Source organism: Rhopilema esculentum, chromosome 13, assembly GCF_057945365.1.
Source record: "Rhopilema esculentum isolate cy_ngs chromosome 13, ASM5794536v1, whole genome shotgun sequence".
NCBI lineage: Eukaryota > Metazoa > Cnidaria > Scyphozoa > Rhizostomeae > Rhizostomatidae > Rhopilema > Rhopilema esculentum.
In genome coordinates, this window is record NC_142827.1 from 37,220 (window position 1) to 54,600 (window position 17,381).

The 17,381-nt window shown below is 38.2% G+C and overlaps 4 protein-coding genes across 12 annotated transcripts in view; 2 read left to right on the top strand and 2 right to left on the bottom strand.

Annotated features, from left to right (window-relative positions):
* The window catches only part of LOC135691529 (uncharacterized), a 52,721-nt gene that overhangs the window by 12,529 nt on the left and 22,811 nt on the right, over nt 1–17,381 (bottom strand). The window lies entirely within an intron of this gene.
* LOC135692072 (uncharacterized) lies at nt 1,205–2,152 on the top strand. Its single transcript, XM_065210094.2, has one exon. It carries the CDS (start codon nt 1,205–1,207, stop codon nt 2,150–2,152), a length of 948 nt encoding a protein of 315 aa, XP_065066166.2.
* On the bottom strand, nt 7,981–8,502 carry LOC148958575 (protein CFDP2-like). Its single transcript, XM_089112182.1, has one exon. The coding sequence runs from the start codon at nt 8,500–8,502 to the stop codon at nt 7,981–7,983; it is 522 nt and encodes a 173-aa protein (XP_088968308.1).
* Nucleotides 13,267–13,659, top strand: LOC148958576 (uncharacterized). The gene has a single exon (XM_089111979.1). The coding sequence runs from the start codon at nt 13,267–13,269 to the stop codon at nt 13,657–13,659; it is 393 nt and encodes a 130-aa protein (XP_088968105.1).

Below are 17,381 nucleotides of genomic sequence, written 5' to 3' on the forward strand. Positions count from 1 at the left end.
ACATAATTCGATACTGGAGACTGTGATCGAGATAGAGACTAGGTTGTAGTTTTTATGGCTAAATAAATTGCTGTTCGTTTTGTTATGTTTTTATAAATAATTTAAAAAATGCAAACAATTGCCTTTTTGCATCTCTGCCTACTTTACAACACATTGGCGCCCAACGTGGGGCTAGAGAGGCAAACTAGGTCGAATCAACGATAGATACAGGGATGTACAGTGGAGACGAGCAGCAATCCGAACCGAACGAAGATAAAAGCCTACAACGCCTAAAGAAGATACGAGGTGGAAATCAAGCCAAAACAACAAAGTTAATCAACGAAGCTGAAGAAATTATTCAACGTTACCCAAGAACAGAGGAAATCGACCCCAAAATTAGGAATAAACTTGAAATAAAGGTACAATCGATCAAGGAAAAGAGAGACTACCTAACGCAACTAGACAACAAAATAATTCAAAAATGCAGTTTGGACGAAATAGATCGTGAGGTAGAGCAATCAACGGACATTTGTACACGAATCGACGAAAGTATTGCAAAAGTAAGGAACTACCTCAATACGCATGGAAATTCAGTGGAGAGAAGAACAACATCCCAATCTCCAGATATCGCAGTACGCCCTCCGCCAACAATTTCTACACCACCTCGACAACCGACTCAACAAGTTAGCAAATCTCCCGTTTCGCAACGTTCAACAAGCAATGGTAGAAGCCAAGGTGTTAGATTACCAAAAATCACCTTACCGCGATTCAACGGAGACATCACAAAATTCAACAATTTTGGCAGAGTTTTTGTTGTGCAGTCGACGAAAGTGAAGACCTTTCGGAAGTACACAAATTGAATTATTTAGTCAACTCGCTGGAAGGTCAGGCTTATAAGGCACTGGAAGGACTACAAATCTGTGAAGAGAACTATGAAAAGGCCAAAGTTCTTCTAAAAGAAAGATTTGGAAAGAAACAAGGTATAATCAGTGCTCACATGCAAGCATTGTTAAAGTTTCAATCATGCGAAAATGAAAATATCACAGACCTCCGCGTAATATATGACACGATCATGGTTCACATACGTGCTTTAGAAAGTCTTGGTATGTCATCAGACAAGTATGGAAGTCTTTTGATTCCTGTTATCATATCTAGAATGCCAGAAGATATTGCCCTCCAAGTAACGCAACAAACCTCAAAGGATGTATAGAGTGTCGATGAAATCATGACCACAATTCAACAAGAGATCGAAGCAAGAGAGGTTAGCAAAAAAATGATTGGGACAGAGAAAAGAAGAAATGCTTCGAAACAACAGCCTTATGTACCACCAATAAGCACTACCAAATCCTTTGTGGCCAGGTTAGAGAGTCCATCGAAGAATAAGAAGTCAATTAGATGTTACTTCTGTAGTAAAAGCCATTTTTCAAACGAGTGCAAGGAGGTGACAGACTTCAGACAACGCAAGGCGATTTTGCAAGCGGCGAAACGATGCTTCAAGTGTTTGCGAGTTGGACATGTATCAAAGGACTGCAGTTTCAACCAAAAATGCTTTAATTGCAACAGCAATCATAACTCAGCCCTTTGCAACAAGGATGAACAAGAGCTCAGACAAGATTCATCTGTGGCGATGTCAAATGTCAAAGAAAAGACGAATGTTATGCTCCAGACTGCAACCACAATTGCCTATGGTGAAGATAGAAGCAAGAAGGTAACTGTTAGTATATTATTCGATAATGGTAGTCAGAAATCGTTCATTTCTGAAGAGCTTAAACGTAAATTAGAGTTGAAATCTGAGAATACGGAAATTCTTAACCTTAATACATTTGGTTCTGAGAGATACATTAAGAAATCCAGCGATAGGGTTAAGGTTAATATAGTAGTACAAGACGAGGTTGTAACTGTTTCAGCATTAACATCCCCTGCAGTCTATTCCCCCTTAAACACTAGAGTAGATGTAAGTCATTACCCTCATTTGAATGGTTTAGCTCCGGCTGACAGCGTGGATGTGAGCAACAAGCGTATAGATATTCTCATAGGCGCAGATCACTATTACGACATTGTAATAGGCGAGGTTATTAAGGGTAGCGCAGGACCAGTGGCGATTAGTAGCAAGCTTGGTTGGCTGCTTTCAGGCCCTCTATCCTTTTCAAATGATAAAGCATTTGAAGTATGAAGTAGTAATAACGTTATCAAATCTAATTTGGTTTTAGATGTTATACCTAGCAGGGAAGAAATAGTAGATGAATCTCGTGAAATAGTAGAGTCGCTAGATCGTTTTTGGAAACATGAGTCTATGGGAATTGCTAATGATGAACAACCGGGAAAGTGTGCACCGACAGAAATTATGTTTAAGGAAAATCAACGTTATGAAGTAGGCCTTCCTTGGAAGGATAATATTGATAACGAATTAGAAACGAATTACGATCTGAGTAAAGGCAACTTTTGTCACTTTATAACAAATTGAAGGTGAATCCTAAGTAATTTAAACAGTACAACGAGGTATTTGAACAGCAATTGTCCGATGGTATTATTGAGAAAGTAAACGAGTGTGCCTATGAAGACAGTAACGCCCATTTTTTATGTCACTTCGGGGTAGTTAGAAATGAAAGGCAGACTACTAAATTGCGCATAGTGTTCGATGGTTCCGCAAGGTCTAGCACTTCATTATCGCTTAATGATCGATTAGATTCGGGTGTCAACCACATGTCGCTTTTATTTCATACAATTATCCGTTTTATGATGCACCCTGTGGTGCTCACAGCAGATATTGAGAAAGCTTTTCTCCAAGTGCAAATTAAAGAGTCCGATCGCAACGTTTTGAGGTTCCTATGGTTCGATGATATGGAGAGTGAAAACCCCTACATAGTTCAATACCGGTATTGTAGGTTGGTTTTTGGTTTGACCTGCAGCCCTTCAATTTCATGCGAGACCATAAAACTACACGTGTCACAATTTGAGTCTCAGTATCCTCAAACTGTTAAACATTTAAGAAATCTCTATTGTGACGATTTTCTATGTTGTGCCAGTTCTACGGAGGAAGCATTGATGATATACGAACAAGCTAAGGAAATCAGGGCTTCAGGGGCTTTTAATCTGCGAAAGTGGAACAGTTATGATAATAATGTTTCACAGGAAATAAGCCAGCTCGAAAATAGTAAGGTTTTATGTGGTAATGATAAAGTAGTTGAAGATGACCAAATATATTCCTAATACGTTAATGGGGCAGTAAAATCGGACGATCAACTTAAGGTTTTAGGGGTAGGGTGGGATAACAGCGCAAATTATTGAAAAGTACTATTGTGCTGGGTAAAGAATTGTAAACCATGGGTCCAGTACGTGCGTAGTAGAGTTAATGAAATTTTACAACATTCAATTAGAGAAGAATGGTTTTATTGCCCAGGTCCCCTCAACCCCGCTGATCTGCCTTCTCGTGGTAAGTATCGTGATATTGAGTCAAACTCTTTGTGGTGGGAAGGTCCTGAATTCCTCAACTCACAACCCCATGGATGGCCTAAATCTCCATGTGCGAATGACCTTGAAACAGAAATTGCAATGAAGGAAAGGGTAAAATCTGATCCACAAATAACGCACAGTATGGTAATCACAAGTAATAAGCCGACAACGAGTGTTGATAAAACTGTAGTAATGGAACGGTTTAGTCAAAAGGATAAGTTATTAAGATGTGTTGGCTGGGTGTTAAGATTTGTTTCCAATTGCAAGGCGTCCGTTAAAAATTCGAATTTGAATTTTGAACAAAATTTGACAGTCTCTGAAGTAGTAAGAGCCGAGACAATGTTGATTCAATCCATCCAAAAAGAAGCCTTTGCTAATGATCTTCATTATTTATCTCAAACGGAATCGATTAGAAAGACGATGAAACTCCTCTTTATGTTAAACAGTTCAATTTACATCTGGATGAACATAATATAGTTCGTTGTAGGTCACGCATCGGGCATTCCGTGGTTCCGGACACGGGTAAACGGCTGATACTTTTGCCGGCCAAACATAGGTACACCGAATTGATAATTTCAGATTCACACGAAAAGGTATTTCATAATGGCACTGTTGATACCTTGAGTTTGATAAGGCAACAGTATTGGATACTCCGGGGGAGAGAGCAAGTAAAGCGAAGTCTTCGTCATTATATTGTTTGTAAGAAAATTGAGTGGTTACCGTTCAAGACAGTTTATAACCCAGATCACCCAGATTACCAAGGATGCGTGGAGACAAAGCACCCCCATTTTCTCACGTAGGTATAGATTTCGCGGGCCCCTTGTTTTTGGTAGGTAAAGAAAAAGGTGTAGTCGTAAAAACCTATTTATGTTTATTTACGTGCGGCTCTACCCGAGCTGTTCACCTAGAAATGGTAAAGTCTTTATCGGTAGAAAATTTCATACAGGCATTTCGACGTTTTTGTGCGCGTCGAGGATTACCGGCCACAATAATAACGGACAATGCTAAAACATTTAGGTCGGCTTCTATGGAAATTAAGAAATTGTTATGCTCTCCAAGACTTTCCGAACATTTTAATCTAAAGGGCATTAAATGGAGATTTATCCCTGAACTTTCACCATTTCAGGGCGGCTTTTGGGAGAGAATGATTCGGTCTGTCAAGCGCTGTTTCATCAAAGTTGTTGGGCGAGCATTGGCCTCATACGACGAGTTAACAACCTTGATAATCGAAATTGAAAATGTTATAAATTCTCGTCCTATTTCATACGTTGTAGATGATAGCGACAGAATATCATACCCTCTTACACCGTGTCAGTTAGTAAATGGCAGAATTTTGAACAGCTCTCCGAATGATGCACATTTTGAGATCATAAATACGTACCAAGGTTTATCAAGACGGGCTAAATATCACAGACAATTATTATCGCAATTTTGCAATCGATGGAAAAATGAATATTTGCTTAGTTTGATGGAAAAATATAGGCCCTCAGATGATTCTATGTTTAATGCAGATATCAAGGTCAATGACATATGTATTTTACGCAATTCTCAAGTCAAGAGAGCCTTTTGGAAACTTTGTAAAGTTGAACAGTTAGTTACAGGTAGAGATGGCTCAGTCAGATCAGCACAAGTTTCAGTTTTATCGCATGACAGTAAGAAGTTGTTTTTAAGATCTTTGAAGCAGTTAGTTCCTCTAGAAATAAGAGCTACGTCCACGCCTGATAAGCATTCATCAATTGAAGCAAGTCCCACTGTGACGCAAGCGCCAAGCACTAGCGCAAGCGCAGAATATCACAATGCATACTCAGAATCAACAGTCCGGTAGAGCTAGATGGAACGCAGCGGTTATTAGTGAATTAATACGTAAATACAGATCCTGACTTGTTCAGAAATTGTTATGGACACTTGTCTTCGTAATGGTATAACAATTGTATTCGAATTTAAATGTATTATCAAATTAGTTTAATTCCTTCAGAATCAAACCAGGGGAGTGTGTTGGAATGTACCCCCTGATCTGCAGTCACATGTTATCTATCTATCTATCTATCTATCTATCTATCTATCTAAGTACCATGTCCCTTGTGGACGTAGGCGACCATGGATTTCCACAACTTTCTGTCCTTACAGGTTCTTATCAGACTCTGGACCTTATACCTTCCTTGCTGTTCCTCGGGAACTTGATCTTGCATCCACTTGCTGAGACTTGTCAGGTAGTTCAGCCGAGGTCTTCCCCTTCCTCTCTTTCCTTCTATCTTGCCTGTGATAATAATCTCTTCTAAACCCCCTTTTCTCATGATATGTCCAATGAATTCGGCCTGTCTCTTTCTAATCATTTTATTTAGCTTTCTTTCTTCTCCGGCTCTTTTCAATACTTCTTCATTTGATATATGGTCCACCCATGATATTCTCAACATCCTTCTGAGGAACCACATCTCAACGGCTTCGATCCTGCTCTCCATCCGGCTGAAATTGTCCAGCATTTGCTGCCACATGTTAAGATGGGATAAACATAGCAGCGTAGAATCGTTTTCCTAGTTCCCAACGACATTTTTCTATCTTTCAATACTCTCTTTAACTTCTGAAAAGCTTGCTTAGACATCCCAATTCTGCGCTTGATCTCGGAGTCGCATTTTCCATCGTCTGTTATTAGGCTACCTAGGTAATTGAATGACTTTACTTGCTTTATTTCAGTGTCCTCTATTTTTAGTCTGCATAGCTGGTCAGATTGCTTGCTAATTACCATACATTCTGTCTTTTTACAATTGATGGTTAAACCTTTTTTCTTACTTTCTTCTACTACCTTAGTCAGAAGATTTTGTAGCTTTTCTTCAGATTGGGCTATTAAGACCGTGTCATCGGCGTACCTCAAGTTATTGAGATTATGCCCAGCAATGATGAAGCCTTCCATGCCTTCTATCTCCCTTAAGATCATCTCGCTGTAGATATTAAAAAGATCTGGGGAGAAAACACATCCTCTCTGGCGAACTCCTCTCTGGATTTTGGTAAAGTTACTTCTATCATTTCCAATTCTTATACATGCTGTTTGTTCCCAATGCAAGTTTCTAAGAATTCGTATGTCTTTCCCAAATAGATCAAAACATTCTAGCAATTTCAGAAGTTCTTCATGTTTTACTTTATCGAAAGTTTTTGTGTAGTCGATGAAACAAATAGACAGGTCTTTTTGCATTTCTATGGCTCTCTCTGACATCGTACGTAGCATGAATATTGCGTTCCTTGTGCCTGCGTCCTGGACAAAACCACATTGTTCCTCTCCAATCTCAGGCATAATTCTACTTCTTGCTCTTAACATAATTATCCTGAGCAAAATCTTGATGATATGACTCATTAGGCTAATGGTTTTGTGAAGCTCACATTCTATTGCCCCTGCTTTCTTTGCGAGAGCGATGAAGATCGATTTGCTTAATTCCTCTGGGATTTCTCCAGTATCATAGATTTCGTTTAAGCATTCCGTGAGCTTCTGAAGTCCGAAATCGTCCAATACTGAAACCATTTCTGCCACGATCTCATCTGGTCCTGCCGCTTTGTTGTTTTTTATCTTTGACATGGCTGTGCGCACTTCAGATATTAGAATCTTCGGACCATCAATGTTTTTCTTAATAACTGGCTTCTCACCCCTATTATCTTGGAAAAGATCCCCAATATACTTGGTCCATCTTTCAATTTGTCCATGATGAGCATTTTCGATTTGTCCATGATGAGGTCGCCATTTTTTGATTTTATACAACCTGAAGATGAGCATGCTTTTTTCCCCATTATTTCTTTTATCTCATTGTGCATTATTGGTGAGTTTGATCTTTCCCATCTTTCAATTTCTTCGCATTTCTTGTTATACCAGGAGTCTTTCTCTTGTCTACATTTGTATTTAATCTGCCTGTCTATGTCTTTGTATTCTTGGCTTTCTTTATTGAAGATAGATTGTCTTTTTCTCATAAGATTTAGAATCTCGACTGTCATCCACTTTTGTTTGCAAGGTCTTTCTTTTTTCAGAATGACTTCTTTTGCTGATGTTACCAACGCTTCTTTGAATATATTCCATTTTGATGTTACTTCCACTCTTAGTGCTTCAAATCTATTCTTCACTTTAACTGTATAACTTTGCTTAATTTCCGGGTCTTTTTGTAATAGTTCATAGTTTAATTTTGGTGTTGCTTTTCCTTGTTGTAGCTTCTTCAGTTTTATTTTTACTTTGCAAAACAGTAGTCGATGGTCACTCCCACAGTCAGCCCCTAGATAAGTTTTGGTTTGCTGGACTGCATTTTTAAAGCGTTTGTTTATGGTTATGTAATCAATTTGGTTCTTATATTGACCGCCCGGGCTATTCCATGTCCATAACCTCCTTTGATGATGTTTAAACCATGTGTTGGTAATGATTTGTCCGTTTGTTTTGCACCATTGAGCCCATCTTTCACCACGTTCATTTTGTATTCCAAGGCCATGTTTTCCGATTACTTCTCCATCTGCCTCTTGACCAACTTTAGCATTTAGATCTCCCATTATGATAACAATTTCTTGAGACTTACAATGTGATTATGCTTCCTCTAACTTGTTGTAGAATGCTACGATTTCCTCCTCACTGCTTTCTGATGTTGGCGCATACACTATAATGATAGATATGTCGAAAGGTTGCCCCTTTAGCTTGACTAGAATAACTCTGTCTGGAATAGCCCAGTATCCCATCAAGCATTTTGCTCTTTCTTTGTCGAGAATGATCCCAACCCCTCTCTGATGTGTTTCACCTCCGGAGTGTATAATTCTGTAATCATCAGATTGAAAATCCATTGAGCCTTTGTTGTCCCATCTTGTTTCGCACACTCCGAGTATATGGATATTCAATCTGGCCATCTCTTGTGTAACATTCTCCAGTTTTCGACTTTGGTACAGAGTTCTGACATTCCAGGTACCAATTCTGATGGATTCATTATTGCGCACAGTAGATTGATGACGGTCCGGAGCCACCTGTCGCACATGGACAACCTTACCGAGCGAGGCACCAGTATCTAAGGATACGGTCCCCTTCACGCTGTTAGCTTCTTTCTGTTGTTTGTGCATGATCCATGGTTGTTCTTGGCATAATAAGACAGTGGTTTGCCAGGGCCTTCTGAATAGTGTTCTCTAAAGGGACACCATCCCTCTTTCCAGGAATTCTTCCGCCCGAAGCCGTTGATCCCCAAAGTTGTAGCTCTTCCGCCATCATCACCGGTCTCCCACCGATTCCGCCGTTGGCCATCGCTCGTAACCCTGAGCTAGGAAACCCTTACCAGGTACTACCAGCCGGGTCAGACTGGACCTGTAAGCTAGTGGAGGGAAGGGACGCTTTAGTTCCTCATTCATGTCCTGTCGGAGCACGCCACTGCCCTGTTATGCAGGTTATAAAAACAGCGTGTTGCACATAATTCGATACTGGAGACTGTGATCGAGATAGAGACTAGGTTGTAGTTTTTATGGCTAAATAAATTGCTGTTCGTTTTGTTATGTTTTTATAAATAATTCAAAAAATGCAAACAATTGCCTTTTTGCATCTCTGCCGACTTTGCAACACTCTCATGTGAGCACCTCAAGGGCTCAGACCACAGACTGAAATGAACTTCAAACCGATCTGAGTTCAGACCGACCTGAAATTTCTCATGTGAGGGGGGTCCAAGTTTATTTTATGATAAATTCAATTTCCTACCTCAGACAGCTTATCAAGATTTCAAAAAATTTTGAGCCATTTGTCATTTGAAGGTACACCACGCGATACCCAGGATTTGGCATTTTTGTTTATCTCCTCGGGGCAGGCATCTCCTCCCTGGTAACAACCTTCATGCCCTACACGGCTCGTTGAAAATGGATATCGAATAATATCTTTAACCTTTTCGAGCATACTTTGTTGGAACAACTTATCCACAGCCATTATCCTTTGATACTTAGGATGGTTTCCGGCATAAAATAGTTTAATGAGTTTGTCTTTACCAGCGTTCATAGTTAAAAAGCAACCCCTTCTTACTCCTACTCTAAAGAGAAACAGAGCATGCAGAAAAGTGAAGACCATTTGGTAAATGTAGATGTAATTTTGGTTTTTAATTTGCTCCACCCATATCCAAATATTTTCAACTGTCAGAGCTGTACCATGTTCTTTTGGGGAGCGAACAAATGGCACAAGTAGCTCATCTGCCAAAGCAATATAAATTGTTTCGATAACCTGCCACATCTTATGATGGTCACCGCAGTGCTTAGCGTACTTCAAGGCATTTTCGGTTTAAGGCCTGAGCTAATGACGGGCCATTCTCAAAGAAAACTTGTAAAGCCCGAACCTCTTTTTATCTAAAAATAGTCCCCTGCCCGTTTTAACTACCTTCCCCGACTATTTTAGTTCTCATAGCATGAATCCAATCTTTTCTTCACCCCAATACTTAGTAAAAAGTCTCGAAATTCTCTACCCGAGGCTGACATGACGTCAGAATTTGTCGGCCCCTTTGAAAAAAAACGATGGTAGAGATTTTATTTTGACTCAGAGTCAAAATAAAATCTTCAACGATGGATCATTATCGCCAATTAAGCGGATTAAAAACGACAGATAGCATCAAACTTTTTTCAGCAATTTAGCCTTTTACACGATCGTTGTCGTTCATCGCGGTCCAATATCGAAAAAAAATTTAAGGAAAAACGATCGTGTAAACCCGCCTTAAAACGAGTTGCTTCAAATTGCTTTCAATGCGTGGTTTAAAAAACCATACTCTTGGACACAATGCTATGCTTTATCGTCGTTGCTCTCTGCGTCTTTTTGGAGATAAGCGTGGCTGGTAATGACACTTGTAGGAACCTTTTTTCAGCTTGGAATAAGCGAGTTTTCCCAATTAGCTGTTCATTGTCAAAAATGCATTTCAAAAGCCATTTAGGAACTGGTGTAGGCTCACTAGCCTCAGACAGAATCCATTTTCGAAGGAAAGAATAGGACTCGCCGGGGCTGACACTATTATTGTACTGGACCAGGAGCTTGCTGTGGGATAAGGAATACGTCTGAAGATTTTCCGAAAAAGCTATTGGCAGCAAAATCCTAGCATTTGTTGCCGAATATATCAACTCAACTATCCGGGCTAAATAAAAAGTCCATTTATTTTCGTCTGTTAAATCTCTTCTTGGTACACTACAAAGTTTTGAAATTATATTTATCAGGTCCTTTGGTTGCTCATCTAGCCATTTCTTTGAATTGTATGAAAGGAGATGGTCAGTTGAAATTAGATTTTTGTCCTTATACAAGAATTTCACATCCTTTGCGATTTACTCATTAATACTTTCCAAAGATTCGTCAATGTCATTAGCACACTCCACAACAGTTTCACTACTAGGACCTACAACTGCCAAGTCAACAACTTCCGTACTTGAATGTGAAGTAGATGCAATGTCAGACGCGACTAAAGACAACTCTAAACAACCATTACAAATGTATTTAGTTTTCTTACTGATCACACCTAAGTCATATAATTTCTTCAATTTTTCTTTACCAATTTTGCATCCAGAATGAAGACTATTAAGCTTATCCCAACCAATGTGAGCTGCCGATCCACATGCAGTTTTGAAACAGCCCCGATGTGAACTTCTTTGAGAGCCTTTTTTCAATTTGTCTGTTTTTGGCATTACACAATACTCATCGCTTAAAAAAATCAAGATCGGCTTTTGCACTACTTTGACAATCCTCTTGAAACGGAACAGTGTTGTAGAAATGACTCGGTGAAATACAGGCCTCAGAGGCGGATCCAGCGGAAAATCTGAGGGGTGCTTAAGGGCGTTGCTTCAATAGCCATAATAATGCCACACCCCACTTTTACTTACGGTTAAATGAAGGCAACACCCATCTTGATAAATTAATCTTTTTTAAATTCAGGTAATAAAGCATAACTATATAGAAAATTATCTCTTTTGTTAGAAGCCTATATGCTAGCAATGCTAGTTAAAAATAACACTGCTACCTTCGCAGATTGTACATCACATTAATCAATGAATGACATTTTAGGTCGTTAGTCAATATTTGATTGCTCTGCAATATTCAGACACTGGTTCATTTTTGTAAAAAGGCAGTTAAAATGTTTCAAACAAAAAAAAGCAAAATGAATCATTGCTACGTTAACTGACCATTACTATACGAAAATTGAGTTGAATATCATTGAGTCAAGATAAAATGGATTGGGTATACCCTAAGTGCCAGAATCCGCTGAGTCATGATTTTCATGAATCCATGCTATTGGTTGACCTTGAACTGGTCACATGAACTCACCTCGTACTGATTGACAAAACAATTTCCATCAATAGCAAGTTGTCAACAACGGATGCAAGTATCACATGAAACAGCAGCGATCACGCCGAATCCAAATGACCCCCTATAGAGAAGGCCTATTTACCATGACTCAATGTCTTTAAATCAATACTTGTAAGAATTTGTTGATAAAAATTGATTGTTTTACTAAGAACCTTGTGTTGAAGTAGTACGTTTTTGGGGTCATCTGCATTTGGCAAGAAATGGGTATCGATTTCATTCTGGTAGTAATTACCATACCGCCCAAACAACCAAAAATCCTTGGCACCACTTTTTTGGGGGTGCGCATTTTTCTCTGTAAAATTCGATATTTTTGTCGAATTAATCCAAGAAATATTCTGTTAAAACGTTTTGCATTTAAAGCCTGGTAAAAGAAACTACAAACCAGAAAGGCCGAAGGTCAGAACTTCCACGGGACAGTACTTGAACCTTTGGCATTTGCAGTTCAGCGAACTCATTGATCTGTGTATTCCCACAAGTCACGACACCACCATCCACCACGCACTTATCAAAAACTTCTCTCACGATTGACTGAATACTCAAAAGCTCGTTTTCCCTTTCAATTTCTTCAGTCGACTGGCAACCAATTACCGAGAACACCTGCAACAGCAATGACTTTATGTCCGCCATTGCTGCTACACGAACAGGTTTAGTCGTTTCAGTGACGGTATGCACCAGTGTATATTAAATGGTTGATAGGGGTGCTCAGATGAGCCGAAATTTGGCAAACGGATTGGTTGAAGCCTTGTTTTGATTGATAGGGGTGCTCGACATTGCGGAAAAACATATCAGAGCGTGATGTGATTGGCTCAGTTGCAACTTTAACCTTAGAGGTTGATTGATAGGGGTGCTCAAGCACCCGTAGAATTGAAGTAGCTCATTAGCCGAGAGTGTGGTTTGATGGACAAGTAAAAAAATTGGTTCCAGGGCAGCTCAACATGAAATTTCTAGCTATTTATAGTTTAAAGCAGATACAGGTTATGCTAACTAAAGCATGACCGTATGTCATCAGTTTACTGGAAAATGCATTTACATCATCTAAAAGGATTCAAGACGTTTTTCAGAGATTAGAGAAAATGCATTGAATGTTATATCTCCGAAAATTCTGACCGGTGCTCAAGCACCCATAGCACCCCCCTAGATCCGCCTCTGAGGCCTGAGTTAAATAATAGCCCTAATACCCCGAACAGGAGACATTTTTAAAGCCTTTTTGCATGAAGAGGCACACCCCCTGGAAGATAAGATATCGAAAAGCTCTAGTTAGTCAATAGTTAGTAAATAGTTAAGTAAATAGTTAGTCAAGAAAGTTATATGTTGAAAGCAAGGCCAAGGTTGAAACTCTTGTCTGTGTCAAAATAATAATGGCAAGCCTACTAAAATAATATCAGTGGAGAGAGAATACCATCAATTAGTCAATAAAAGGGTACCACGTTTTTAAAATAAAACCATGTGATGCAGTACCCTTGGAGGTTTGCAGAGATCATGGCAACAAATTCGACCAGCATGCCATACTGGTTAACATGCCTGCAAATGTACCTCAACATTTGTTAGAAAAGGAAACCATGCCAGCAAGCTCGAAGCGTTCTATGCAAAGGGTATGCGATATCCTTGGAAAGACAGTTGGAAGAGTGCCTGCTAATCTTTGCAGAGTATTTGCAGAAATGATGGAAAAAGATTATCTTGTTGGCAAAATACAGTGTATCTATGGAGGCAGCGCGCATCAGACAAAAGATGTCCCAGTCCAACAAGCTTTCAGGAAAGCACGGACAAGGTATGGGCAAGATGTCGAAGGAGGTGGAGCAGTACTTGAATGTTCATACATTTTACGAGTGAAAGATGACAAGAAGTACGATATCGAAAAGGTTTTTAAAGAAAGGCTGACACCAAAGGAACTTTCTAAAGTTACATTTTAGACATGTTATATACCTTTTAAACTTCCATTCAGTTGAATAATAGCATACAAATATTTTGTGTTTTGACTTTTAATCTGATGCTTCATCTCTTTAGATAAATTTTCAAAGGAATACAAGAAAGCCGTAAAATTCCAGGATTATGTTGAATTGATCTGTGATATTACTGATTTCAATTTTTGATCTAGAACATTTTGTATATCAATTCTAGCATTTTCAAAATAACAGCGTTGACTATATCTTAACTACCTACAAAGTCTTATTGTTCCCAAACCAGTAAGTAACATGTTAGCATGTTGTAATAATATGTTTGCAGATGACGTAACACTTCTGTCCTGTTGCCCGTCTCAAAGTAGCCTAACTTGTATAATTCAAAACATAGTCAATGTTCAAAAGGTTTTCAACAGTTTTGGTTCATACATTTCTAAAAACAACCCTAAATCATAAAGCTAAGGTAAACCAATTCATATAAATTCCCTTGTTTCTTATTGGAATCATTTGGACGACACTTAAAATTTTCTATCTTTAAATAATAATTTTCACTAGTTTCACCAGTACAATCTTTGCTGTAGCTAAATTGACATAAGGCCCTTTTCATAAAACTCAACTGGCTATCGCTCTACAGGCCCACTCTTCATTTTCAGTATTTTATAAGAGAGCTATCCTTCCATACCTTTCAAAGATGTTAAAGAAAGCTTCAGAGACTCAGAGCATTAAAAATAAATAAATATAAATTATGCATGGTTCAAGAATTTTCAACACCTTATCTATTTCATTGCAACAATGTGGAAGCATTGATTCTTTAAACATAAATGTAGAGATTAAGTCATGGACAGCGAGGGGTAACTCAGTCCTGCAAATAGCGTACGAGATTTTACCTAAAACAGAAGGATTTCTAGGGATTTTCAGATAAAACAATAGGATTTTCACAAAAGGTGTACGAGATTTCTTAGAGTGATTTGCCCCTCCATGGACGTATATTATCTAAAACTTTATTAAACTGAAAATGAAAGGTATTTTTAAAACTTTTTTGTAATTCACATTCAAGAATAATCTACATGCATGCATATACAAATACACACATACATTACATAGTAAAGTTAGTAGTTTCTCTGACTTAGTGGTTCTGTCCCCAAGCGAGGGCACGAACAATAACTACATCTCATAAATGACGTCATCAAAAACTAAACTCTCCAATAGCTCGCGATTTCCAACGGTGACATACATATTTTTTTGATAAACCCCCGTTTTTTGACATGCAGAATTCAAATATTTGATCAGAAAAAACCGCCTAAGCCTTTTTGATCATGAAACTCTTGTGCCTTAAAACTAGGAAAATTGTTTTATCCTTATGAAACTTGTGAAAAAATGCGTATCATCCTAATGGAACGCTTTTTATTATCCTCATTTTTATCAGATAAATAATTTATTCCAGGTATAATCGTAAAACCTAGCTATTTTCAGTAGTTTGGAAAAATTACATAAAAATTAAATTGGGATGAAATAAACGGACGTTTACTTAACGTCAGGCATTTCATAAGGGATGAGAAATTTACGCTGGCATGAAATTAACAAGATTCTAATTAACGCGGCATGAATTCTAATATTCGCATTAATTAATGTACCGTGGTTTTTCATGTAGTAAGGTCAGGGGCGGATCCAGACTATCTCACCGTTCGCACGTAAGACAGTCAGATTTTCAGATGTGTGCAAAAAACAACCATTTGTTTAGTGCAAAGTATCGTTACTGTAGTTGGCCTGGTCTCAGTGTCTCAGTCAGTATACATAATCATATGAAAGTCAAGAATCCATAAAAATGATATCGGGGAGATCGCAGGGATCCAATGTAGTCAGATTCGGGGTATCCGTGAGACTGATGGTTTTTTTAAAGTTCGCACAGGCATCATCCCACCAATCAAATTGTGCGATTGTGCGGCATCGGTGAGACGTATGTTGTGTAAAGTTCATCTTGCTACCCACCACCCCGAAGGAGCCCAGTGCAAACCCGGCATTTTGCATTGGATGATGTGTGGAAAATTTGTGATGAAAATCGTGTTGTTTCTCCTGTAAGCACCTTAAAATGGAGCTTTTGCAAAGAGTGGAAGAACTAATAAAGGCAGATGAGTTCCGAGGGCCAGTTGAGTTAAAACATACAGAACTAGCAAGACTTGAAAGGGTTGTCAACTTTGCACTGAACTGACAAGTTTGCAGCCTCTTTTCTTTCAAAGAAAGACGTAGTTGTGTAGCCTTCAGTCAATGAGAGGGTAGCTGCGGCGAGGTATTCAAGGCAAATTTATTTGTACAGCCTGCTTATTACAGTCGTTCTGAAATTGTTTACATATTACCCTTTGCTTTGGTTAAATTTCATCAACAAACGAAGCAACAACAACAGCAACAGATAATTTGGGTTGATGGCTGAAGGGGTTTCTGAGAGACGTTGTTTGATTTTAATTAAAAAGCTTGTAGCAATTTCTCATTTATGAATGGTTAGTTAGGTCCAAATAATTTGACTCTGGTACCAACACTCTCCCTGGTGGTTCTGCCTTCAGATTAATTTCCTGAAATGATATGATGAAACACCCAAAAGGAGGTGAATGATGCTCTTGCCATCGAGAGACAGTGTAAGAAATGACATTGTAATGTTAACTTATGTAAACCATGTAGTAGAATGAATTTATGTGATCTTTCTTGTGATCTAAGCAAATATTTAAATTGTTCATATGCTTGTATTTTGAAATATCTTACTTAGGGCTACAATTTATTCCCCTTTCTAATTTAAAAACGATCAGCACTTCTTTTGACCCATTTTCCTTTTCAAATGATCATGTATTTTTGGACCTTTTTTTATATGTATTATGAAATGATATGTAGGTTTCTTCTGATACCTGACAAAAGTGGGCCCTCAGAGATACCATGGTCTACTTCTATCCATAAAAGCTTTTTGAGTCAATATAATTTTTGTGTTTAATCAACAAAAGAATTGGCAGCTAATGGTTGCCTTTTATGAACTATCATTTGCCATTGATGAAAGAGTTGCCTTTGGAGAGAAATTATTAAAATTTTCAAAAGCAACTTTATGATTACTCAAAATTTACAAAAATAATTCCATCTAATTTATTTGTACTACAACCAATATTCTTGAGTGTCTTATTTGACTCCATTTCAACAGAAATTTGATAAAAATTGGATTCCCAGCATTTTATGTTTTAAGTGTTCAACAGCAATACAATAAATATATGTTTTTAGTGTTTCATAACCTGGCAAGCAGCAGTAATATTAGTTTAAGTAAGTTTATGAATATACTTCATAGAAATCTAGATTTATTAATTGGAGTGTAAGCAAAAACCTGATGCAAGTTATATTTCAATCTCACATTAAATCCACTACAGATGGAAACTGTCTATAAAGCTCAAACTCCATATGCATCAATGGGAAAATATGTCTTATTCTGTTCTGTGTTCTATTACTTGCTAGAGATAGTATTATTGTTCCACTCTTTTATCTTTTTTTCAGGAAGTTCCTTTTCTAATGCTCTTTTATAGTTGTTCTATATTGCTGCTATCCTACTTTCATAATTTGATATCATTGTACTTTTGGGTTTTCTTGCTTCTATTCTAGTTACTGATCCCTTTCTATCATTTTTGCGTAAAGAGATGTCAAGAGTACATTATATGTCTCTCTGGAAAACATAATGGTGTAAGGGAACTACAATGCCTGTAATCATC